General features: G+C 36.8%; 1 protein-coding gene across 1 annotated transcript in view; it reads left to right on the forward strand.

Annotated features, from left to right (window-relative positions):
• LOC111142604 (DCC netrin 1 receptor) overlaps positions 1-27,345 on the forward strand; it is a 739,964-nt gene that overhangs the window by 634,626 nt on the left and 77,993 nt on the right. The window contains exons 19-20 of the mRNA XM_022495904.1: positions 5,095-5,289; positions 10,201-10,233. Coding sequence (XP_022351612.1) covers positions 5,095-5,289; positions 10,201-10,233 — 228 coding nt within the window. The remainder of the gene's footprint in view (positions 1-5,094; positions 5,290-10,200; positions 10,234-27,345) is intronic.

A 27,345-nucleotide genomic window follows, 5' to 3' on the forward strand; every position in this document is an offset into this window, starting at 1 on the left:
AGGGTCCTGGGATGGAACCCCACATTGGGCTCTCTGCTCAGCAGGGAGCCTGCTTCCCCCCACTATCTCTGTCTGCCTCTCTGCCTACTTGTGATCTCTCTGTCAAATGAATAAATAAAATTTAAAAAAAAAAACCTCCTCCACATATTTTATTTAGAATGTTTATTCAGTATCCCTTCTCACAATGGTCAAGTAAAAGTATGGGAGGCAATACTTTTTACCTTAAGAGTCTAGTTGATTTATTAAAACTAAATTGTTATTCTCAAGTTGAGATATTTTGACTCAACTCAACTGGGAGTAAACACCAAGAACCCTTAAGACAACTTCTCTTCCATATATATTTTGATTCTTTTAGTCAGATTACTTCCAGAAAACAAGATGATAAAATATTCAAAATACCATTTAGCAGAGGGCCCATATTTACTATACTCAGTTTCTCATTAAAGTTACAAAGATGCAAAGGAAACGGGGGTGCTTTTCCAGTGTGTCAGAGCATGTGTGTGCCTATGTGGAGGAGGGTGCTCACATCCTACTGATAGATTTCTTCATTTAACCACATCTCTGCGTGTACACAGCTATGAAGCAGGGTGGTTAAGAACCCAAGCTCCCGAGAGAGATGCCTGGGTAAGCTGACTTTCCCAAGTTCACCTTCTCATTTATAAAATAAGGATAATAATAGAACCTCTTTTGTTGAATGGGATAATGAAGTGCTGAGAAAAGTCTCTGATGTCCAATGAGAACTGAAACTAATGAACTATCATTACCCCCACTTGAAATCCATTCTAGGATAAGGCTTTCTTAACGTACTCTGCATAGAACCTGGATCATCAATTTGTACATACATATACTTCAAAAAAATTGAACAAAGAAAAGAAAGAGATCTAGATAATGCCGATGCCTAAAGTCCTTGATTGTAAATTGGCAGTTTAGGAATTTGGACTGACATTTTCAGGAGAGAATGGTTCAGAAGGAATTAAGCGTTCATTATATGCTTGGCATCCTGCTAAGTGCTTTGGTATTGTTAAGTGAGCCTATCTTCCTGTTATTTCTTGTTGAAATGAAGAGATGTGGGGTTTCTAGGGTAAATACCTTCCCCAAAGTCAAATAACCAAGAAGTAGCAGAGCTAGGATTTAAACTAATGTTCAGACTATTCTTATTATACCATGTTTTTCTCCAGCTTATTAGTATTCAACTAGTCCAAATCAATGACTCTTAACTGATTTACAATTTAATTTATTTGAGGAAGGATTGAGCATGCTATATTTTAAAAGCTCCCCAAGTGATTTTAATGTACAGCTAAGGTTTTGAAACATTGATCTAAATAAATGCAGCGTCCAACATAATTTATGATCCAAGACCAACACAGTTAGAAGAGTTAGGCCTTCAGAAATTGCTTCCTTATCAATACTATCCAATGGATAAGATTATGTTATCTTTTGGGGTATCATGTGATACCCTAGTCCAGTTCCCCTTTCTTGAAATTCTCTTGCATCTTGACTTTTTTAAGATCACCTACCCACTCTTCTGCTCAATTTCAGGCTACAGCTTCTCAGTCTTATTAGTGGACATTTCTTCCACCTGTTTCTTAAGAGATCTTTTTAGTTCCTTTGTTACTTTCTCTGAAAAAGTGTGGATAGTATAGCCAGGGCTTCAGTGAACACACACTTATGTCTCTAAAATCTATATCTCCATCCAAGGAATTCTAAATACACATATCCTACCACATATTGTACATTTCCACTTGCCTATCTTATTAACACCTCCTTCTATTCCCCAATCCCTCCTTCTCTCCCTTCTTCCTCTTTTTTCCTTCTTTTTGTTTTTTTGTTTGTTTGTGGAGTTTTCTTTGTCTGTCCCCCACCATAACCAACCAAATAATGCACTATTATATTCCATAATAGGTTACGACGATCCAAGATGGTGGACCAAGCTGGGCACTCACTGCAATCATATGTGTCTAAATAGTCTTACTCCCATCATATAAAAATTTTTCATGTTTACCTAGTTGCAAAAGTTGGAAATTTAGCCATCTTGACTTCCTTCTTTGTCCCCTTCCCATATAATCAGGAAAGAAAAATGTAAATGCTCATAATACAGGGCTGAAAATTCTATAGAAACAGGTTTCAGATTTTGTTCAATCTCTTCAGGAACACCATTGACACTTAATAGGTAGTTAATAAATATTTGTTGAGTAGAATAATCATTGAGTTGCTATTAAATCTATTATTAACTTGAAATAAAAATTCCAGCTGTTCCAAATATATTTTCTTTATTATTAATTTATTAATTATTATTTATTATAATTATTAATTATATATGTATATATTATATGTGTGTATATTATATATAATTCTTTAAATTATTATATAATTATTAAGAAAGAAGGCAGGGAGGAAGGAGAAAAAGAAAAAAAAACAGAAAAAAAAGAACTACTAAGTAGTCACTATATAGAAGATGATATAATAGGATACCCACATATATTAATTTCTTAAACTACATTATCTGAGAGCAACTTATTTTCAGATGAGAAAAGGTTGCTTAGATTAAGTAAGGTGCTCAAGGTCACAAAGCCAGGAAATGATAGACCTATGACTTGAGGTCAGGTCTTCTTGAATCCATACCTGTTATTTTTTTTTTAAGATTTTATTTATTTATTTGACAGACAGAGATCATGAGTAGGCAGAGAGGTAGGCGGGGGGTGGGGGAGGCAGGCCCCCCACCGAGCAGAGAGCCCAAGGCAGGGCTTGATCCCAGGACCCTGGGATCATGACCTGAGCGGAAGGCAGAGGCTTTAACCCACTGAACTACCCAGGTGCCCCAGCCTGTTATTTTTTAATAATTTTTTATTAGGAAGGAAGAAATAGGTCCTTCATTATGTATTTATCTATAGGCATGATTATCAGAATCAATTTTTGAAAGATGAGGAGTTCTCACTGAGCTGAGCTCCTTGCTGTTAGGCATCATCTTGGTCTTCCTGGTACTTAGCAGCTGAACCATGGAAGAGAATCTGATCTGTGGAAAGGAGTATTGGGGGGGGGACAGAGGAAAGAGGTGGAATTGAACAGTTTTTGACACTTTCTTTTTATAATTACAATAACTTCTTTGTAGAAGTAGTCAAAAATGACATACGTATGATGTTACATTTTATGTATGTTTAAACAAATGTAATTCTGATGCTAGAGTGTCCACTGGAGTTAAAAATACCAGCCCTTATCGCCTATGACAGGAGGTAGTTCTCATTATTTGACGAGTTATGGTGAGTAAGGACAAACATGAAGTAGGAAAAAGTAGAAGAAAAAGATGAAGGAAAAAAAATTGAATGTGAGGAAATGGACATATAGGTACAGAAAGGTTCTGAGAAACCAAGGAATTTGTCCCAACCTCTGTGGTTATGGAAATCTCTGCAGTTAAGACTTCAATAACAGATTTAATATTCTCCAAACACACCAAACTCATATACCCAGATGAAATTGTATGCTTTCCCTTAGACCAATTTTTAAGGTTTTGAATGTTGTAGTAATATATTTTTATTCTGCATCTAAGTTCTCAAGTTTACACATGCACATACACACACACAAGATCAGCTTTCGCATAAATACCAGGAAATCACTTCAAATACAGTTTGGAATTGTCAGAACCTGATGCTTGTACCTTCGATCATACTTACTTGATGCCAGAACTATCATTTTTAAATGCGTAACTGAATACTTTTTACAAAGGAAAAAAAAAAAACAGCCAAAACACAAAGAGGGCTAAATATTTCCTTCCCACTTGACAAATCAACAAAATCAAGAATACATGTAGCTGACCTGGGATGAGAACAATTCTCCAAACTTTCAGTGTCATTGGGAACCTACAACAGCCCACGAAAACTCTACATTTGCACTAAATGTCACAAGTGTAAAGCATCAGTGCTTACTGGCTAAAGGATTTCATTCAATAAGTGAGTTTCAATACCTATTATGTGAAGACAATTTTATTGGTTTCTCTGAAGAATAAAAGGTAATATGGCTCTTGAACTAAAGGAATGTTTTTATCCTTTTGAAGAGATAAGACATGCACATAATAAAAGTTAAAAAAATATATATTACCATACCAGGGTCTTCTATTCAGTACATGTGTTTCTTTGGGGACAAGAAGAAAGACTGCTCTGACTCAAAAAATATTAGATTTTATTGCTGTTGATCATGGGGGCTGAGTTATAAATGAGTCATAAACAACTCCTTTGTCCAGTGATATTTCACAATCTCTTTTGAGTTAGAGTATTCCAATTTTAGAGATTTTATTTACTTATTTGACAGAAAGAGATCTCAAGTAGGCAGAGAGGCAGGCAGAGAGAGAGAAGGAAACAGCTCCCTGCTGAGCAGAGAGCCCGATGCGGGGCTGGATCCCAGGATCCTGGGATCATGACCTGAGCCGAAGGCAGAGGCTTTAACCCACTGAGCCACCCAGATGCCCCTAGAGTATTCCAATTTTAATATTAACCAGAGAGTCCTACAACCTTTAAGTTTTACAGAATTCTTTACCTTGGTTTTTTTATCTTTTACTGAGCGCTCTGCATCATAAGACATTCCTAGTTGCAGCAGCAGCATCTCAACAAATACCAAAAATATTACAGATTCCACATATTGACTAATGCAATGATTCCCGACCTTGCTTGAAGACAGAAATCACCTGGGGTGCAGATTGCCAAGGTCACCATTAGACTATTATGGTATCTATCACTGTGTGACAGGATAACCACAAATTTAGCAGCTTAAAACAACACATGTTTTTTTTTATCTCAGTGTTTCTGTCAGTCAGGAATCCATGCACAAGATTTATAGGCATCAGAAATACCCATATTTTTTAAAGATGGTAGATACTGTTATTTTGAATGGTCTGTTCCATTTTCAGATTCTGTACATTAGACAGTGATTTGTCTAATCTTTGCAATATCAAAAAAATTATTACATGATTCACTGAATACTGTAGTTTATATATTGTGAATGTATAATAATCACTGCAAATTATATTTAGGAAAACATGAGTGTTTAGAAGCAGAAGCAAACATGTAATCAGCTAAATACAGTCGCATTCATCTATTTGTGCAGCTTACATCTTGTTTTACACCTTGGACAAGAACATACCAATTGACGACTGGGTGATGGAAACAATCAGTGGTGATCGGCTTACTCACCAAATCATGGATCTCAACCTTGACACAATGTACTACTTTCGGATTCAAGCACGAAATGCAAAAGGAGTGGGGCCTCTCTCTGATCCTATCCTCTTCCGGACTCTGAAAGGTTTGAATCATTTCCTACTACAGCAGTGGCTTTCTTTTCCCGTGGGATTGTTGTAAAATACTTAACGGTGTCTGCATTAGGAACTATCTTTGCTTTCTCTGTTGGCAACATGACAATGGGCATTCAAAATAAATTAAAATTTACTGTTTCATGCTGAAAGCCAACGTGTCAGAGAAAGATCTATTGTGTTATCACATTTTCTGCCTTCAACACAAGGCAGGTATATTTAACTTAACTTTTTTTTTCCCCATTTACAATCCTTTTGGAATTTTGTATTGATTTCATGTGTATTGGTTCTATTCAAAATATATTGAGACTTTTTAGTCTTTTTATGTAAGGAAATAAAAATTAAAAAGCATTGAATTAGGCGAATGCCATACTACTGCCAAGTTTCAATGTTTTCTTTGAGGAACTATTGTCCTTAAATATAAAAAGAAAATTTGATACGGCAAGACAGAAAATCTCAAACAAAATGAATGTGTTTATTTTAAGGACCTAGGATAACAACAAGGGGGAAAAAAAGAGTCTTACAGTATGATTACGAGAAGAAAACACCCCAGGCTTGCAAAAGGAAAAATAGCTGCTCAATTCAAGCATAGTTAGATGTTCATACAGAAAAAAATGCTAAGGCCCGAGAACAGTGACTACATCAAAATAATCTTTATGTTAGTCCCTACTATTTTAGAACAGTATTATTTTTCTGGAAGACAAATAGTTTCAAGAGCCTCTATTATTTAGCAACTGAAAAAAAATTGAATGTTTCATAGCTGATATTTAAAGTTGTATACTTAGGCATGTTGTGTGTTGTTCTAAAGAAAGATATTGGCTCTTAAATCTGTGACCACATTCTGTCTATCGTTAGATCTGGCGAAGAAGTTGATAATAGATCATAGCAAACTGAAAAATTAGAAACATGAGAATGGTTGACATTTTCACCCAGGTGCTTGACATATTAAGAGAAGAGTCTTAGAATAATTGTATAGCCATTCAATTCCCCTAGGAATGGTACCCTAATAAATAGTGGACTTTTGGATTCTGGGAAGGGAGCAAACCATTCAAAGCTGGACTTGGTAACAGCTAATCTGAAAGTTTGCCAAGAACACACAAACAAGCATTCAGCCTAAGCCTTCGTGACAGTTCTTAGCGACAGAGTAGAAGTTGGGAGGGAGGCAGGAGGAAATGAGCTAATCTTCTCTGGGTTTTTAGGACTTCATGTCTAAATCAGGTTTCACTCTAAATGAGCAATCGAAAGGAAACTGGTTATTCATTTTGTGGGAGCATGAAATGTAACTAGATACCGTTTCACAAATGCTTCATCTTTATCTATAGACGAGTGCCAAATTAATTTCATGCTCACATTGTGTGCCAACTAGAGATCTCAGGGAAGGTTTAGGATGACTTAAGGCATCCAAATGTATTAAGCAGCAGAGTGATGAGTTATCACAGGATTCACAGGCCCACACTGATAACCATCCTGGAGATTATTTAATGAACTCCATATCTCATTTGGTACTATTTATACCTTAAGTACCCTAAACTCATCTATGAAATGATGTTCAGAACTGAGAACAAATTCAGGAATTTGTTATGTTGTAATAATTCACAAGCATTATTTCTAATATCCTGACTTGAATGTTTAGTATTATTTATCCTCAGTATATCATGCTCAAATAATAGACAATTAGATTTTAAAACAAATCTTGCTCATATGGCAAACCGAGCTTCAGATGTCTTGATTGAATTCTAAATTATTTAGAGATACTGATCTTGCCCATCTTTATAAACAAATGACATTGTACACACATACATCCTACACGTTACAATGGCAAATATTCTAAGGCAAATAAATTACTCTTAAGAGATTTGAAGCCACAGTGAACCAGATCTACACTAAACGCATCACATCATGCAGTTTGCAGAGCTGCTTTAAGACATAAGGCCTCTGTTCATCAGAATGTAACTTTGTTTGACAGCAAGAAAGGCTCACATGTTATCCTGAAACTGAGAAAGCTCTCAGTAGTCTACTGGGTAACAGGCAAGTGTTTCATTGCAAATCATGCCCCAGGCAGGTGTCTACAAGCTTCATTCTTTCATATGCAGTTTTTGCAAAGACAGTAGCATTTTACTTCTAGAGACTAGAGGTTTGTCTTTGGTTTTAGTCACAAGCAAGAGACATATAGGAAACTCAGTCCATACTCACTGGTTAATGGGAAGGACAGTTACAATTAAAAAGGGATTAAATTACAATACTCTTGTGTACATGCATGTATGTGGTACATCTCATTGTTTCTTTGGATTGTTCATTACAAGAATCTTGAACTTGATTCTCTGACCACACAGGACTCTACAAATACACACCTCCCTTCCCCAAATATTCCCTATTAAGATACCCAGACACGATGAAGCCCTTGGGAGACGTACAAGAGGCATGTCAATCTCTGCCTTTTACGTGGATTGTTCTCTTGGGTAAACTGAGCTTCTCCATGTTGGCCTGTAAAATAATAGGAAGAAAGGATGCTTCTGCTGAAACAGACCAAAGTAGAATTCTGTAGTGGGATGGAGCCACCTTTTACACACAAAAAAGCAGAGTCTTCAGCAATGGAAAACACCAGAGTATAGTCTGTTCTCTGGGCATCTTTAATCATTATTCTGAAAGGTACATCTTTCCCATCCAAGGATGTAGAACTGAGAGTTCCATACCAGAATACAGGAAAGTTTTAGTCTTCACATTATTTTTGACAAAATAAGTGATTTTCCTGACAAATAGCAGGAGCAAATAAAAAGCCAAGACCCGAATTATGACACTTTTAAGCGATTATTTGTAATAAACACTAACTTTTAGAATATGTTTTATCCCTGTTGGAAATAACCTTTAGTTGATAACTTTCTTGAGACACTCAAAATTTCTCAAGTTATAGCCAGTCCAGATTACTAACAGTAAAACAAATCCAGAAGGTAAGAATGAGGATGACATTGTTGCACATAATGTATATTTATTTGTCAATTGATAAAAATTTTCTTAGACTGTAGATGATGTGTGTATGATTACAGATGAAGGGAGAAATGAAGAATGAAAATGAGACAAGATTGATTTTCTTCTCTCTCTCGCTCTTTTTTTTTTTTTTTTTGGATGTCATTCCAAACACATCTCACCTAAATACGAGATCCTAATTAGGGTAGTTTCTCAAGTGTGTCCTGTTCTGGCTACCAAACTTCACTTTTCCTGAATTGCACGGTCACATGTGATCTCCACAAGCCCTCCTCATTCTTACCAGATACCTGGTTTGGCACGTCCTACAACATAGTATCCTTTCTCAAAAACTATGATAGGATTTCAGTGAAAACTCTATCCCTGTCTATAAACTACAGATAACACAGTTGCCTATCAAAAACACCTTTCATCAATAATCCCCTAATACTGTAATAAAACAGATCTTGAGAAGTCATTAGTCTTTAAAGTGAGATAGGAGAGAAAATTAAGATAAAAATTAAGTTGTGATGATTAGACTAGGGAAAAATTAGGTTGGATGGCCTGGTGAATTAAAAAAAAAAAAAAGGTTTGTTAAATCTTGAGGAGCCACAATAACATTTATAAAACTTATTTAAAACTGTTAGAATCTTAATATAATAAGCACTCTTGTATGTTTAGTGTTTTCCAAAGAGTCCTTCAGAGTTCAAAGTCTACTACTTATTAAGATAACCTTTCTTGGTCTACCCTTTTTCATAGAATATGTTTACATATTATTTTAAAACGAAAGAAATGGTAAGTGATAGGAATTTGTAACTAAGTTTAGTATTTGTCCTTCTATGAGGTGACATTCATAAACCCTGTTCATCTGAAAGGGGTATTTATTAACAACATCATTTTTTTAGTATTTCCATTTCTGCATATTCTTTTGGGCAATGATATGTATCCCATCAATTAAAGGAAGGACTGCCACTTCTAAGACCTTTGCTTTATCTTTCAAACAGTAATGATAGATTTGCTGTGAGACTGCCACCCAGAATGAGAGAACCGGGTGCTTAGGTTATAGGTTGCTGCCCATGGGAACACTATCGTATTTTTCTCTGTGTGAGTTTAACTGAGACATATAAAGAAACCAACAGCAAGTGTAGTAGCCTACATGTCAAGTTTTAGTGCAATTGAGTTCAATAAACCCAGAAGATTTGAAGCTCAAAGAAAACTCATGTATAGGGGAAATAATTCTAAGTGATGGAGACTGACAAAGATCTACATTGGTCAAAACGTCCTATCACAATTTCTGTAAAAGCAAAGATATTGTAGATTTACCTCCTATATAGTTATATTTGTTTAATAGAAAAGAAGCTACTTAAAAAAATTTTTTAAGATATTTTTTAAATTTAAAAAAATGTCAAGGACATTATTTATAATGCACCTGAAGTTGTGAACAAGTAAGAATTCTCTTCACAAGGTCTAAAAATTTATTAAACCATTTCGATTAAAACTCATTTACAATATTCTATTATTTTACCCTATCTATGTGAGAATTGGTTAAGCTCTCTGGTTGAAAAAAAAGAAAGACTGAAGACAAGAAAATAGCCTCTTTACCGTATTTAAAATATATGGGTGATAATTACTTGGTGATCACATATGTTTTTATGTATTGTGTTTTTAATTAAACTTACATGATGATCTTTTGGAGTTGATATGTAGAAGAATGAGACAAATAACATATTTTTAAGAACATATATAGCAAAACCATTTTCAATTTTTCTCCTCTGACTACTATTTAATAGAAATAATCACATCACCCTTGGCTCTTTATCAATTTGATTTCAACAGGGCTTTAGCCTTGATATGAAAACTTGCTAACAAAACTGTCGATTTGAAGTGTCAGCTTCCTTGCTAGGAAGTGTCAATGTCTAATAATATTTCTTTCTCCCCCACAGTAGAACACCCTGACAAAATGGCTAATGACCAAGGTACGGTGGCTCAATCTGTCATCTTTTCTCTCCTTGAATCAATTCTGTCTGTTAGAAATGTCAGTCATTATTTTGTATTCCTTTTTTCACCTGGGCCATACACCTGATGAAGCATTCACTGGCGTGGTAATTAATCTTGTTAATGAAGTTCTGTTTGGCTGAAGCTGCAGGTCTGTTGGGAAAGATGTAAATTTTCTTGAGAGGAAATTGTTTTGTCTCTATTCTGAAGGACCAATTAAAATGTCAAGCTTCTTTGTATGAAATAAATTTTTAGTCTCTGTCTGCACTTCTGAATAATTCACATTAAGTATAATTAAGCTCAGCATAATTTTCAGGCTGCTCTTACACCCTTTCCTGAGCTATGGATTAAAGTTCTGTAGCTCCACAGAGAAAAACCATAAATCAAGTGTGCTTTTTCTCTACAGTGAGCTTCTTTTAGTAAATAAAAACAAAGTTAGGACAACTTTTTTAGGGCATTGCTATTGTTCATTTTGAAGTCAGAAAGCTTTCACTCAGTGAATCAGACGCTGGTTTGACTCAGAGCATTTTATTCTCCTTCCATTCTTTTGCTAAAAGCTGATTCATGTAGAGAAATATGCATGGCTTTACACAAAGGAAAATGGAGACAAATAAGAGTTATCCATCAATTCACAGGTAGAGAAGAATTTGCTATTATCATGATTTGCAGATGGATAAATTATTTTTACATTAAAGGTAATTGGTAGCATTCTAGAGGAGAAAAAGAATAGCTTATGAGTGGTATTTTTTAGCCTGTTATATTCTTTAAAGAAGGGCAAGTTGGGAAGTATTTGCAACTCGTGGTCGTTGGTGATGTCCAGATTTTGTCCATATTTGTTGGCCCAGCGTCTACAGTTTGTGTCGTGTGTCTCCTGCCTTGGACAGTCTGTCAACAGAAACTGCTTGCAGGTGTCATGTCTTAGAAGGCACCATCTTGTGAGATGGAGGGAACCATTCTTTTCAACATGAATACTTTTTACCTTTTAAATATTAAGCAGCTGGATATTAAGGCTCACTAACAGAAGATTGTCTACATGAGTAGCATTTTATTTAATTATTCTGTGTTCAGGTTTACCCCTGGGTCCTTATGTCATACCCTTGCTTCAGAGAACATGGCTGGGACTTCACACACAGAAGTAATAAAAATGAACAATACACAGAAATAATCTATCCAGAGTTCACATTTCCGTTAATCACCTCAACCTACTTCCTGCTTATTTCTACTTAAAATATTTTTGTAAGATCAGTATCTACTAAATGGTAATATTTGTCAACTATTAATGATGAATACTGATCAGTTAGCCTGTATTTGCTTTGGTAAATTAAATATTAGTGCTGGCCAGAATAATTCACTAGCAGAAGTGGTTTTATTATTTCATTCATAAAATGATTACAACAGCTTTGCATAGCCTTCTTAACTTAAATGAATTTAAAACTTCCACAGGCAGATAATTCCTAATTTTTGAAATTATATGTAGAGAAATACATAGAGAAAGAGAGAGAAAACATACCAAAAAATGTTTTAAGTCAGTGAACCAGATGAAATGTTATATTACAAGCCACTCAGGCAACGACATGGCCGGGTTTCTGAACAAATGGATTTTGTTGCTATTTTTCAGTTAGCTGTTTTTTTTTTAAATATTATTTTAAGCTTCCAAATGTATATTTTGTAAATTGGTCCTTTTATAAAAGAAAAAAAGAGTAAATTATTCCCCAGTCCCTCTGTTCACACACTCTCCATGGATTTTCCTCAGATTTTCTTATTAATAGTGAAATCAGATCTGTTATCAGGGAAAAAAGGAATTCCCAAGAATTACTGCCAGTGTCTTGAGTCTATTAGTATTATTTGGGCAATTGTCCTTTTTCTTCATCTAATACTGCTTAAAAGATTCTTTCACTTATTATACTACTTGGTGCCTTATTCAATCACAGCTGGGATACAGTTGTTCAAACTGATAGGTTCTAAATTTTACATCAAAATCAAATCACCTATAAAATAGAGAGGAACTGACAACAGATAATATAGTGATTATAAATAAGATCTTTAAATTCTTACAAAGAAAACATGTCAAATTTGCTGGCCATCAAAATCTCTTTGTAAACAAAATCAGTCTTCTACGTTGATGACCGTTTAGAAGAAAATTAACCCAGATTGAAGATCCTTCTAAGATTAATGAAATAAGAGGAAAATGCCATTCTGAATGTTCCTACTCTGAGCACAAAGCCAATCATTTGAATATGTTTTACTGTGCCCACAGTTAGACCTATTTGCCGCTCCCCATGGTGAAGTGATCCCACTGTTAACATCTGCAGAAGGCACTGAATTTCTTTTGAGAGTAAATTCAACACCCGGGGTCAGAGTGAACCTTGCAAAGATGAAACCTAAATAGAAAAACAGGAGGTTGAATTTAATTTACCTGTGAGAGAGGAGGAAAAGTTTTGATTATCTTTGTAGACTTTTGTCACAATTACTTTTCTTGGAATCTGAGATATGTCCTAAGGAACATAAATGGGAAAACAAAAAGTCAGTTGCATTTGAATCAGCCGTGATATGAGGAAAATATTTTCTCCCGAGTAATAGCAGTAGTAGTCTGAAAATGATAGACAATTTTCATTGAACTCTTTTTCCCTTTGTGTAGTTATAAATTGATTATATCTAGCATTTTCTTATCTCTCTAATCTCAGCCTCCTCTATAATTCCCTGTTTTTTGCAGCCCTTTATCTCTTCTTAAACATCCTAATTTTTTTCTCTAGTCTCTTCCAGGCACAAGTGGCCAATAAGTTTGAAGGTAATCATGAGATTTTAGAGATTAACCACAGAATTTAATTTTTAGGAAGGTCAGGTAGGATAGGGAAATTATATGGCCTATGTGAAGTGAGTTCAGGGGACATAGAAATGCTGTGCTTTTTTTTTCCCTTTTTTATTTTTCATATTTTGATAAGAACCCTGTCAATTTGTGTGTGTGTGTGTGTGTGTGTGTGTGTGTGTGTGTGTGTACATGTGTAATGGCAAAATGAACTCCTGTGAAACCCTACCAGTGTCTCTGTTTAGAGACTTCTCATTTGAGCCTCACTGCTATACTGTAAGTTACAATTATTGTTCTCATCTTGGCAATGAAGAAAATGAAGCTCAGAACATTCCAGTCCCTTGTCTGTAGACACACAGCTAGTAAGTAGCAAGGCCATTTGAACCCTGTGGTTTTTAACCAGAGTATGTTCATCCCGTGTTCGTACATGGACACATAACTGACCACACACTCCTGTTTAACATTTATTTATAAAGCTGCTGCAGCTGAAGGTTGTGTATGGATATCTTCCCAACATCAACTTTCCTTTCCCCATTTCTGTGAATACTCCGGAGAATAAAACAGCTTTCACTCTGGGGTCATCTTGTTCGTGGGAAATCACAGCACTACTAAGTAGGTGATCGTGAGAGTCAGTTATCTCGGGAAACACAGAGATGGTGCTAATTCCACTGCCTCAGCCAGCTCAGGCTGCTTGTACAAAATGCCACTGCCTGGGGGGATTAAACAACAGAAACCTGCTTCTCACAGTTCTAGAGGGTGTAAGTCCCAGATCAAGATGCAGCCACGTTGGTTTCTGGTGAGAACGTTCTTCCTGGCTTGCAGTCAGGTGTCTTCTTGCTGTGTCCTCATATGGCAGAGGGAGAGCCGGCTCCCTCATATCTCTTCCTCTCAGATCAGGGCCCTACCCTTGTGACCTCATTTGGCCTTAATTATTTCCACAGGGCCTCACACTGGGTGTTAGGAATTCAGCATATGATTCTGGGAGGTGGTGGGAGAGCACAACGCATTCACAGCATCCACCTTCAAAAAGAAAGCTGCTCTCTCGCTCTCGCTGATTATCTCCCCAGTGTTTCAGATGAGGAGGCAGAAGGCAGTGCTTTGCCCAAGGTCGCACAAATGTAGTTGTGGGCAGAGGTGGATGCCAACATGTTTCTCTCTGACTCCCAGAGTGTAGTCTGTCCACTGTAGACTGCTGCTTTCTACATGAAAAATGTGGCTCTTTGGTCTTCTGTAATGAGCTTAAACCTTTTAGAGTTTCTCACAGAAGCATTTATAAAAGCCTCTGTTTGGAATTGCAAAGGGGATAGCTATGACTATAAAATATAACCAGTTCTCAGAAGTGATAATCATCTGACCAAACTTCTGTCTTAAAGGATTGTTTTTACATCCTTGTATTCTGTTTAATCCCCAAATGTTCTTCTCCATTTTGAGGTGTCGATGTGTAAAAAGAGGTCATTCTAAATATGAGCACAAATGTCTACAAGGTCATGTGTGTTTCCATGTCTGCCCGCAGAGGGCATGCAGAGTAGGTGTTAGGGTCCTGTCACAGGACCTGAAAGAAGGCAGGAACCTTTATGAAATGACCTGTGTCATCACTGAGATGAATCAGAAACAAAATGCTGACTTCACACACTCTCAAGTGTCTTTCCCTCTCCATAGCCGGCAAAGCGGAGATCTAAAACAGCCCAGCTACCAAGGAGATGGAAATTCACAGGTCAGTTTATAGATCTAGAAGCAGGTGACCTGCTGAGAACTGCCCTCCCACCAGGAGGGAGAATTACTCACTTCCGAATCATGGTAACAGCTCATAATGCCAGCCGTCAGCACGCAGTGGGCACTGCAGGAGGGATGGAATGGGTTTGGAGACCTCAAATTCTAGGGCCTCTTGCCACTGTGACCTCCTGTGTGACTTAGGCATGTGACTGACCTCTCTCAGCATCCTCACCTGTCAAATGATGACTCCTGTCCAAAGTATCTTTCCTTTTCTTTCAAGATTTCAGATGATCAAACCTGAGGACTAGTGTTAGGTTTAAAAACCCAGGCATAGCATCTTCACATAACATAGTACTTCACATTTTTCACATTCCCAGGATACATCATTCTCCTATGCACTGTTCATGTGCTATCATATCCTCCTAAAATCCTTCCAGATATAGAAAATGAGACTCAGAGATGCTCAAACTTGCCCAAACACTCACAGCATGTAAGAGGTTAGCCCGAGATACAGACCCCGGCTAAGTAATTTGAGAGTCTCTGCCCTTAACCACTGTATAATTTCTGCAAATGCAGTGAGTTAATTGGTTCCTGCTTCGTTATCAAGAAAGTTTAACCTAAATGGCATCACCATACGTTCACCTAGTTTAAAGTTCTTTGTCTGTCCTCAGTAGGGTATTCAGGCGAAGTACTTAACACTACACCTGCCATTTTACACCTCAGCGGGTTTAATCTCATGAATAAACAGAACGTTAATTGTTTCCAATTTCAAGGAAATAGGGTTTTCAAGGCAGTCTAGTCAAGCTTGGAATTTAGTTAATGTAATCCAGACTTTGCAGGGTTTGGGTTACACCAGCCAGGGTGTTGTTTGAAAAGTTGAAGCCTTTAGCACCTTTTGATGGGCGCTGTTTAAATGAAAATTAAAACCTCTTTTTACCCTATTATTGGGCGGGGTTTCAACTACTTTGTTATTCAGTAGCTGCTACACCCCCTTGAAAGAGAGCTATTCTCACCTGTGTTGTTCTCAGGTCCAAAATTTTGCAATTCTAGAAATTATGATTATGGTATAAAAGTGGGGGGGTGAAAAATGAGTAGTGTGGTTTAGATAAAGGGTTGAGGTGCTTCTCATTCTCCCAGCAAGCAGTCAAGTAGCTGCCTAAGTCAACCTCTCAGGAGCTTTTATGTTTCAATAGGTAACTTTGCAAGAAAACACATGCTAAGTACTCTTAAGAATTGATGCGATTCATGGCATAATTGTAAATTTCTCAGACCCGGAAGATAGACGAGCCCTCCCAAAGATTTCTTAATAAGTTCTTTTTGTAAGAGCCACTCTGTTGCTGACTGTCCTTTGCTGTAGGCATTAGCCAAATACCAGGTGTCTGGCTTGATTTTTCTGCCCACTACTGTTAGACCTGGACTCTGCCTCTTCAGTTTTCTTTCCAGAACAGATGGCTCACCAATGCTTTTGGAGGAAAGACAGTTCTTTGACATCGAGACCCCAACTGCCCTTTTCTAGACTTAAGACTAGCTCATCCCTCTACATACATCACATTCTATTAGCAAAACTGTATAAATCACTCTGAGAAAGGTGCATTTTCCCAACTCCATGCTTTAACTGTACCATCCTCTTAGTTGTAGCAATACTTTCTCCCTTTCTCTGATGATTCAGGTCCTCATCTTCTAAGACTCCCTATCCCATTGTGCTTTTTTCCAAGAAGTCTTTATTGCCTTTCCAGTCTTTTGTTCTTCTGTATGTCCATAACACCCAACTAATTCTTTGCTCTGTTCTTCATTTCTTATATTTCACTATTTATATTCCCAACCTCTGGACCAGGTTGTAAATTCCTTGATGGCAGAAGACTTGTGTGATTCACACTGTCATCCCCACGTCTCAGTCTCTAATTGAGAATCTGTCATATTGTAGTTGCCTGGTAAGCATTTGTTGAACTGAATTATGACACACATCTTTGAGGAAACAGTCACAGAGTAATCTGGAAAGAAAGACTTTACCATCTGATCAAAAGTGTAGTTGGGACCTAAAATCAAAAATGCTCAGGGCTATGGACACTGTGTATGTTACTGATCTTGGGGAAGGTGAAAATATGTTTCCAATAAGGCAAAAATATCTTGAATATTCATCTATTAAGTTAAAGATAAACTGGAAAACAAGTTCTCTTTAATTCAGAAAATGGTGGTCACATTTGTAGATGACTCTGAACTCCTATGCACTTTTCTTGATCTCTACCCTTCCTGTCATTTCTTGTTAGCAGAAAATTTATTTTTCTTGCTTTTCCCTGACTGCTTGTAATTCTGAGTAAAGAAATGAGAAAAATCAAAACTAATGCTGATGAAGTTTTGAAATTTCAAACATGAAGTATGAAAAAAGTTGATAAGGTTTTAAAATTTCAAACCTGAAGTATGAAAAGAATTGGACTCCTTTTGACAGCTTGCTGGTAACAATGTACCTAGCATTGTACTGGTTGTGGTGAGGCATGAGAAAGAAGTACAGTCCCCTGGATCTGTTCTCAAGAATCATGCAATGTAGTTAGGAGGAATATATAAATACTCCATCCCAACATTAAAAATATGAAATCTGAAATTAAGTGGTACCATCTCATATATATGTGTATATATATACATATATATACACATATATATACACACACACACATATATATACATATATATTTATATATCTTCATATATATTTATATATCTTCGTATATATTATATATATATATATATATATATATCTTCATTGTAGGGTTTCATATGGGCAAACACTATTGGTAATAACAGAAAAGACCACTTAAACACAACACTGGACTTTTGCTCTATGGGTAGAACTTGATTCAACACAAATGATTGCAGAGGGAAAGATTACCTAAACCTTTACTTAGAGAAATCCTAGAATTAGAAAATCCAGATGCCAAATAGTTGCTCATAGAGTGAGGATCGCAAGGTGCATCCAGGAAACAGTTAGGGCCACTTTGCAGAATAATGCACAGTGGTAGGGAGAAGGAGAGAGAGAGAGAGATAAATTGGTGAGACTTTGCTCTTTCCCTTTGATCTGACACAGCAGTTCTCTGGCTTTCCTACTTTTCAACACATCAAGTATCTACTATCCACACTGGGCACGGAAGATCAGCATGCTCACCTCCAGAACCCTGCAAACCCCATTCATTCTTGGTGCTGTTGCCAAGCATACCTTGCTTCTTGGTGCGGGGTGGGGTGGGGAAGAATTATGTGGAATAGGAAGAGGACCTAAGTATCCCTGATCTTCGAAAAGTTTTCCTAGCCTTATGTGCCCACTTCTGCTCTGCCTTTTCTGAACTGTCACATTTACTTGTCCCAGTGCTCAACATGGTTGCTAACTGAACTATTTCCTTTTGCTTCCAAAGTCTGTTGTGTTCTGTGTGTCCTACTGAAAATGAAGCTACCACTTCAAGTCACACTTAAGTCACACACCAGAACCAACTTTGAGAGATGTTCTAATTTTTATCCAACTCACGCCCCAGTCCTTCTTTTATTCATTAATTCACCCACTAATGGTAAAATCATCAGTCAGAATCAGACCTATTCAGCTACTTAAAATGAGCTTACTTGTAAATCTTTCTGAGCCACAGTTTACTCACCTGTAAAATGGAACTAAAAATGTCTGCCTTATGGATTCATAATTAATATTATTCTCATGCTACTTATTACCACAGTCTCTTACAATTTATTCTTCACACTCTGCCACAATACTTTTTCTAAAACACATATTTAATTGAGTTACTTTTCTGCATAAAATATCTGCAATGGACCTCCATCTTCTGCAAGATAAATTCTAGACTCTGGTAGAACATATAGGTAATTTTATTATTTCATGTCTGCCTATCTTCCAAGCTTACCCACCTCACTCTTTTCTCTCTGATCTACTCATCTTTTAATTCTCAACTCAGATGTCACCCCTAAAATGTCTTTCATCATTTTACTAGGCATAAATAGTAAATTGTCCTGTTTTTCCATTATGGCACCTACTTATAATATTTTTAAAACTTTTGGCCATACAATATAGTTATTCTTACTCAACATTTCCCCCCTTTGCTAATTTATGAGCCTTTGCAATAGTCGTTTTATATCCCTAATACCTAGAACAGTGGGTCTATTTGATACATTTTTTTTCCCATTTTATTTTATTTCTTTTCAGTGTTCCAAAATTCACTGTTTATGCACCACACCCAGTGCTCCATGTAATACGTGCGCTCCTTAATACCCACCACCAGGCTCACTCAACCCCCTATCCACTCCCTTCCAAAACCCTCAGTTTGTTTCTCAGAGTCCACAGTCTCTCATGGTTCATCTCTCCCTCCAATTTCCCCCAACTCCCTTCTCCTCTCCATCTCCCAGTGTCTTCCGTGTTATTCCTTATGCACCACAAATAAGTGAAACTGTATGATACTTGACTTTCTCTGCTTGACTTATTTCACTCTGCATAATCTCTTCCAGTCCCGTCCATGTTGATATAAAAGTTGGGTATTCAACTGTTATGCTGAAAAAAAAAATAAAATTAAAAAAAAAAAGAAAAGAAAGGAAGAATGCCATCTGACCCCCTTTCCAACAACAACAACAACAAAAAAAAAAGTTGGGTATTCAATACATTTTTTGACTAGATGGATGGAGCATGAGCTGGTACATGAATGAAAAACTTTTGTGCTCCAACAGTGTCATTACTTATACATACTAGCAATGCAACTAGTGTGATCCTGACATTCTAGTGTTTTCCAACTGTAGTTGTAACTTCCTGACATACAGTCTCTTGGAGAAGAAAGAGCTTTCATGCTCTTTTGTTACTTCTCCTTGCACTGCATGATGACTTCACTCAGACACAAACATATCTCAGACTGCCTTCAGGATAAGCTTGTGGACCATCCAGGTAGGGGGAGACTTCCATGATCATTCAGTAGATTTATAATCCATGAAAGATTCTTCCTCATCTTCCACATTTTAGTCGGTGAATGAGCTAGCTGAAGATGTAGTCATCCAGGAGAGTGCCCATGTTTAGAGAAACAGGAGGCTTTTTAGATTTTTAGATTTTGATTAAGGCAAGGCCGCACCTAAAAGGGATGTCTTAGACCCATATATTGGCCATTATTCCAGATATACTATAGGCAAGAATGCATACAAGGAGAGAGGAGAAAATTCCATAATCACCATATGATTTGTATATAGGTATTTTTTTTTTTCTTTTCTTCTCATTGGCTGACATCTATCCTCATGGAATTCAGATACCAGAGAGTCTGGGATATTGCTGCTTTATTCTGGTGCTTGCAAAGGAAGAAGAATGCAATGTTTGCAAACTTTTTTCCTACCTTAGAACATTTCTCAGGCAACTCTTCTTTACCCGTCAGTTGCCACACTGCAAAGAACTTCAGGAAGTCAGGACCCAAAATCAAACGGAGATGTCAACCAAGAGCCAGAAATTAGAGGTTCATTTATTGAAATTGTTTATGTCTATGATGACTGTAACTTCCATTTTGCACAGAAGTGCCCTGATTAATACCCAGACCCGGGCATAATTGATCATAGCACGCCCTTTCATTCTTAAAGTGGCCTGGTTTTCATAACTGGATGGTCACCCAATTCATGATATTTGTCTGTAGAAAAATAATCTTAAATTTTAGATTGATTTCTAAAGATTTTAAAAATGAATTTGCTTTTCCTTGTATTCTATTCTATCCATATTTTATTGCATAAAGTCAGAAGTTCGAACTCAAAAAAAAAAAAAAGGTATTTCTCACGGTCAAGGAAAAGATGGATAATCACATATATGGTTCTCTTATGTTGTGTCTAACTCAGAGTCGGTCACCAAATACATTCCCATTCTCAAAATTTACTGCTCTTAGACTTGCCACAGGTGACAAATATAAGGAGATGTTACAACGGAAGGAAGGCAAAAAGGATTTGTTGAGCACCAAGTCTTAATATGTGGCAGGCATGTTAGCTTCTCGTACATGTGAAGCAGTAACATTCTAGTTTCCTTCAGTCAATGAGCTTTCTTTCATGTTTACTTGAAAACATGTGTTCAGGAGAGCACATTAATTCTTTTCCATTAATATATGCTTGAAATATCCTAGGTATGAGTTATGATTTCACTTTCTGGCTTTTAGATATCCTGATGCCTTTGTTCAAAGTCAGCAATATTATCAACCTTGTGATAAATTGATCTCTTAGACATTCTCTCAGCCTCTGAAAAATCATCTGCTTCAAAATAGATCTCCATATGATCTGTGTATTGGACGATAAAACTGTATTCAGGTGTCATTAATAGATATCCTTTATCCACTCGTACACAGGACACAAAATCAATTCAATTTCATCATTATCACCAGAATTATTTTCACAGAACCAATTTTAAGATCAAGAAGATACCTCAGTGTTCTGCATCCTTGGGAGAATGTATATTGAGCATTTGTTAGATGACCAATCTGTTCATTCGATTTAGATTACGGACCATAGGTTTTTCTCAGGATTGATTGTGTGGGTGCCATTCTGGAGGACCCTTCCTTATCCTCCCTCAGGGAAGAGAGATTAAAGAATAGATCAGAACTACCACATCCAGTTTTCTTCATGTCCTCTGCACATTAATTTTCCATTAACTCTTCCCTGAACTTGTAAATATCTATTCATAAAAAACCAGACTCTAGAAATCCCAGTTAAATTAACCCTTGTTAGGTGCTGATAAATATTTTTACCATGGATTCTCCATCTGTCCATGACTGCTAAAAGTAGGGACTTAATGTAAACATTAATGTTTCATTTTATACAAACACACACACAGACACACATCACAATAAAGACATAAAAACAATATTTCAAGTGATATGTAAGAAAAAGAACATAGAAAATAACTTGTATAATAACTGTAACATAAACTCTTGTTCACATTAATAATATATCATTGAGCATTGTAATTCACATTAGTCACTCATCAAGCCTTGAGAACACAATATACCGTTAGTTTCGTAAATGCCAAGGAATATCATAATGAACACACTTCCTACAGGAGGTCATATTACCTCTGCCCACTTTTCCCCTCAATCCAGGAAGTATAGGGCAGGGAAATCATGGAGACTTTAACTTTTGCCCAAGGGAGCATATGTCTCTTGCCAAAAAAAAAAAAAAAAAAGTTGAAAAGAAGTCTCCTTCTGAGATCTATCCTTTATCCTTGGAAAAAAATATAAAAGTTTACTCTTTAAATGACTTCATACTTTATAATACTGTAAAAATGCAAATAAGAGGAGGGACATGAAATTTCTGGTTTGGACTTACCTAATAGGTACCCATATAAAATAAATTTAGAAATATATAAATAATTTTTAATAACTCTTAAAATAGTTACACACTTCCTCTTTTCAAAGTTAACCATGGGCTCATTTGTTTTATTGTTCTTTCTGAAAGTACCATTTCCTGGCTTCAAAACCTAAGGAAAAGTAGAAAACATGTGTTTTAATTATCAAAAATGACCTGGATGAAATGAAATTACCTGGATAAAATACCTAGTTGGTTATATGATATATGAATTTATTACTTTTTAGTATCTTTTTTTTTTAAAGATTTTATTTATTTATTTATAGACAGAGAGAGATCACAAGTAGGCAGAGAGGCAGGCAAAGAGAGAGATGGGGAAGCAGGCTCCCCGCTGAGCAGAGAGCCCGATGTGGGCCTCGATCCCAGGACCTTGGGATCATGACCTGAGCAGAAGGCAGAGGCTTAACCCACTGAGCCACCCAGGTGCCCCTAGTTTTCAGTATCTTGATTCCTTTCCTGACCCTCATTTCTATTACTAAGAAAATATAGTTACAGACTAACACAAGATTTTCTGCAGAATATAATATTTTATTCATAAAGTATATCCTGATTACCGTGTCACATAAAGTCGTGATACTACTAATTATATAGAAAAGGAAAAAAAGGAAAACATGCCCCTTTCCAATTTTTTTGAACCATGTTGAGCTTTATTTGAATACAAAAAAGCTGGTATACATTGAGATGTATTACATTAGTTTTACAAATGTTATATGTAAATATCGTTTATTTATTGTGAATTTTCTATTTCAAAAAATGTTAGAGATTTAATGCAGTATGCGAAAAAAAAATCAGGAGTTTTAATTTAGGTAGAAGATATGAGGCTGAAAATAATACATTATTTTTATTTGCATGTAGTTCTTTCAACAATGCTAGACAAATTTTTAAAATGATGATTTTAATAATAATATAATAATTATTACTAATTATTATATTATTATTAATAATTTAATAATGATTTTATAATAAAAGTGGGTTAACTTGTCCTTAAATCTTTAAAGTCAAGACAAATTAAAAACCATCTGCAATGATATGATACTATATGTGGAAAACCCAAAAGACTCCACTCCAAAACTGCTAGAACTTGTACAGGAATTCAGTAAAGTGTCAGGATATAAAGTCAATGCACAGAAATCAGTTGCATTTCTCTACACCAACAACAAGACAGAAGAAAGAGAAATTAAGGAGTCAATCCCATTTACAATTGCACCCAAAACTATAAGATACCTAGGAATAAACCTAACCAAAGAGACTAAGAATCTATACACAGAAAACTATAAAGTACTCATGAAAGAAATTGAGGAAGACACAAAGAAATGGAAAAATGTTCCATGCTCCTGGATTGGAAGAATAAATATTGTGAAAATGTCTATGCTACCTAAAGCAGTCTACACATTTAATGCAATTCCTATCAAAGTACCACCCATTTTTTTCAAAGAAATGGAACAAATAATCCTAAAATTTATATGGAACCAGAAAAGACCTCGAATAGCCAAAGGAATATTGAAAAAGAAAGCCAAAGTTGGTGGCATCACAATTCCAGACTTCAAGCTCTATTACAAAGCTGTCATCATCAAGACAGCATGGTACTGGCACAAAAACAGACACATAGATCAATGGAACAGAATAGAGAGCCCAGAAATAGACCCTCAACTCTATGGTCAACTAATCTTCGACAAAGCAGGAAAGAATGTCCAATGGAAAAAAGACAGCCTCTTCAACAAATGGTGTTGGGAAAATTGGACGGCCACATGCAGAAAAATGAAATTGGACCATTTCCTTACACCACACATGAAAATAGACTCAAAATGGATGAAGGACCTCAATGTGAGAAAGGAATCCATCAAAATCCTTGAGGAGAACACAGGCAGCAACCTCTTCGACCTCAGCTGCAGCAACATCTTCCTAGGAACATCGCCAAAGGCAAGGGAAGCAGGGCAAAAATGAACTATTGGGATTTTATTAAGATCAAAAGCTTTTGCACTGCAAAGGAAACAGTTAACAAAACCAAAAGACAACTGACAGAATGGGAGAAGATATTTGCAAATGACATATCAGATAAAGGGCTAGTGTCCAAAATCTATAAAGAACTTAGCAAACTCAACACCCAAAGAACAAATAATCCAATCAAGAAATGGGCAGAGGACATGAACAGACATTTCTGCAAAGAAGACATCCAGATGGCCAACAGACACATGAAAAAGTGCTCCATATCACTCGGCATCAGGGAAATACAAATCAAAACCACAATGAGATATCACCTCACACCAGTCAGAATGGTTAAAATTAACAAGTCAGGCAATGACAGATGCTGGCGAGGATGCGGAGAAAGGGGAACCCTCCTACACTGTTGGTGGGAATGCAAGCCGGTGCAACCACTCTGGAAAACAGCATGGAGGTTCCTCAAAATGTTGAAAATAGAACTACCCTATGACCCAGCAATTGCACTGCTGGGTATTTACCCTAAAGATACAAACGTAGTGATCCAAAGGGGCACGTGCACCCGAATGTTTATAGCAGCAATGTCTACAATAGCCAAACTATGGAAAGAACCTAGATGTCCATCCACAGACGAATGGATAAAGAAGATGTGGTATATATACACAATGGGATACTATGCAGCCATCAAAAGAAATGAAATCTTGCCATTTGCGACGACGTGGATGGAACTAGAGGGTATCATGCTTAGCGAAATAAGTCAATCGGAGAAAGACAACTATCATATGATCTCCCTGATATGAGGGAGAGGAGATGCAACATGGTGGGTTAAGGGGGTAGAAGAAGAGTAAATGAAACAAGATGGGATTGGGAGGGAGACAAACCATAAGTGACTCTTAATCTCACAAAACAAACTGAGGGTTGATGGGGGGAGGGGGGTTGGGGGGGTGGGGCTATGGACATTGGAGAGGGTATGTGCTATGGTGAGTGCTGTGAAGTGTGTAAACCTGGCAATTCACAGACCTGTACCCCTGGGGATAAAAATATATGTTTATAAAAATTAAAAAAAAAAAAACCCATCTGCAGCTGGTTTTTAATCCTTTGTAGAATCGGGATATAGTGAACCTACTTGCTCTGTTATGGCAGGATCCTCACTTACTACATGTTTTTATATTACCACTTCCTTGAGGTTCTAGGACTGTGCCTTGCATTTAGCAGGCCCTTAGTAAACTTTGAATGAATTATTACCAGTTTTATGCTCCACTAATAAAACAAAGGCCTCTGGGATCAGACAGTACTTTATACTTTTGCGTCAACTGACTTTCCATCTTGCAGAATGACATTCATCTTCTGTTTCCCTAGATCAGTGCTTATGAAATTAACCAAGTTAACGAAGCACATTCGGTATTTGATCCACATCAAAAAGCTCTTAAAAATACTGTGAAGTGCAAGCAATGACACTCCGTACCCTTTTTGGTCTTCAGTGTCCCTCATGTGACAACTTTGTGGTTCTGGCAATGGGAGAGTCTTTTTTTGGTTAGCTTATTATTTTCCTCACAAAGGAAGCTTTTCTGTAAGTTAAAAGACATATTTTAGAGAATAGAAACATACCAGGACACCAAGTTAAAATTTTTTTCTCGCGTCCTTAGATGAAGAGATCCCCAGACTTGCCAATATCCCAGAAATGAGTTTTGTGTTTCCTTACTGAAGTGGTGCAGGGACTCTAAATTACCATAAATCCAATCTTGCTTGCTGATGATATCAAGTTTCTTTAAAGTACTTTCTGTTGGGTTTGTTAAGAGTTACTTAATTTTCTTTTGTAGTATCAATCTAATTATAACCAACAAAAAGTTAAGCAATGTCAATACACTAGATTGTGTGGGTAGAATGTTCAAGTTTTAAGCTCCCCTCTCTTCTGTAGGAAGCATTTCCAGAATTCCTTTATTTGGCATAGAGCTCTAACCATACGACATCTGATTTTCTCCTACCTATTGAAATTCACAGTGTAATCAATAGCCTCGCTAAATCCAGGGGGAGCCCTACTCATAGAGCTTTATGTCTGGGTAATATATGGATGTGCTTGTGGGCTTGTTTTTGCATCTTCCCACAAACTAGCTGGGAGATGGAGAAACTTCATTAAAAAGACATTTGTTGGGATGCTAGAGGAAAAGGAAAATCCTCCACAGACTATTTACCTAATTTCCAGCCAATACACGATTACTCCCACCAAGAATCATTTATTGCTTTACTGGCCTAAGTGATGGGACTGTTAGCATCTCTTTTGGCTGACTGCTTTGCAATCTAGCTACTTTCAGATGTGAGAAAAGCTATCTTAATATTCATACAGAACTTCTGTCTCACTTCATTTCTTCCAGCATTGATCTTACAGTGTCCCGTGGGCAAAGCTTATTCTCTGTTCATTGAAACCCCAAATGCGTCAGAGTCACACAAGTAAGGTATCTGGGAAAAGGCTTGTTCACAGTTTAGTCGGTCCACCAAAATGTTCACATTTGCTGCTCATTTCATTCGCTTCTCTCTTGCCTTTTTCCATGGGGAGCCTCCATCCTAATACCTGCTTTATAGACCCGCAGTCACTGGCCAGCAGATTTTAAATTTATCAATTTATGCTGAAAACAGAAGATGATGTGATTAGATTAATGTATGCATTGCTTGTTGGAAGCTTGACATCCTAACTTCAGCTCTGGCTTGATCTGAGAAGAATTTCTAGAATTCTGAATGAACGGTCTGTTAACAAGATTTAAGTTGTTCACTCACAACAGTTTTGCAAATAAAAGGACATCTTGGGAAAGCGTTAGCGAGAGGAGTGTTTGGGATGCCAAACAATGTCACAAAAGCAGGACTTGAAAGCCTTAAAGAGGAAGAAAAATAAGGGCACCTAGGTGGCTCAGTCAGTTAAGCATCTGCCTTTGGCTCAGGTCATGATCCCTGAGCCCTGGGATGGAGCCCCCCACCCCCACAGTGATCCCTGCATGGAGCCCCACATTCAGCTCTGCACTCAGTGGGGGAATCTGCTTGAGATTCTCTCTCCCTCTACCCCTCCCACTTGGGCTCTCTCTCTATCTCTCTAAAATAAATGAAAATCTCAAAAAAAAAAAAAAAAAAAAAGAAGAAGAAGAAGAAGAAAAATAAAATCTATGCATGTGAGCAAACGACCTGTGTTATTGTGGCTGATTGCCTCAGTTCCCTCTAACTCATCATACTGGTTGTAACTGCTTGTGGAGGGAACTCTCCAAAGTGAATAAATGGAATATTAGCTGTATTCTTG

Source organism: Enhydra lutris, unplaced genomic scaffold (genome assembly GCF_002288905.1).
Source record: "Enhydra lutris kenyoni isolate GAN:26980312 unplaced genomic scaffold, ASM228890v2 scaffoldscaffold8, whole genome shotgun sequence".
In the NCBI taxonomy this organism is placed as follows: Eukaryota; Metazoa; Chordata; class Mammalia; order Carnivora; family Mustelidae; genus Enhydra; species Enhydra lutris.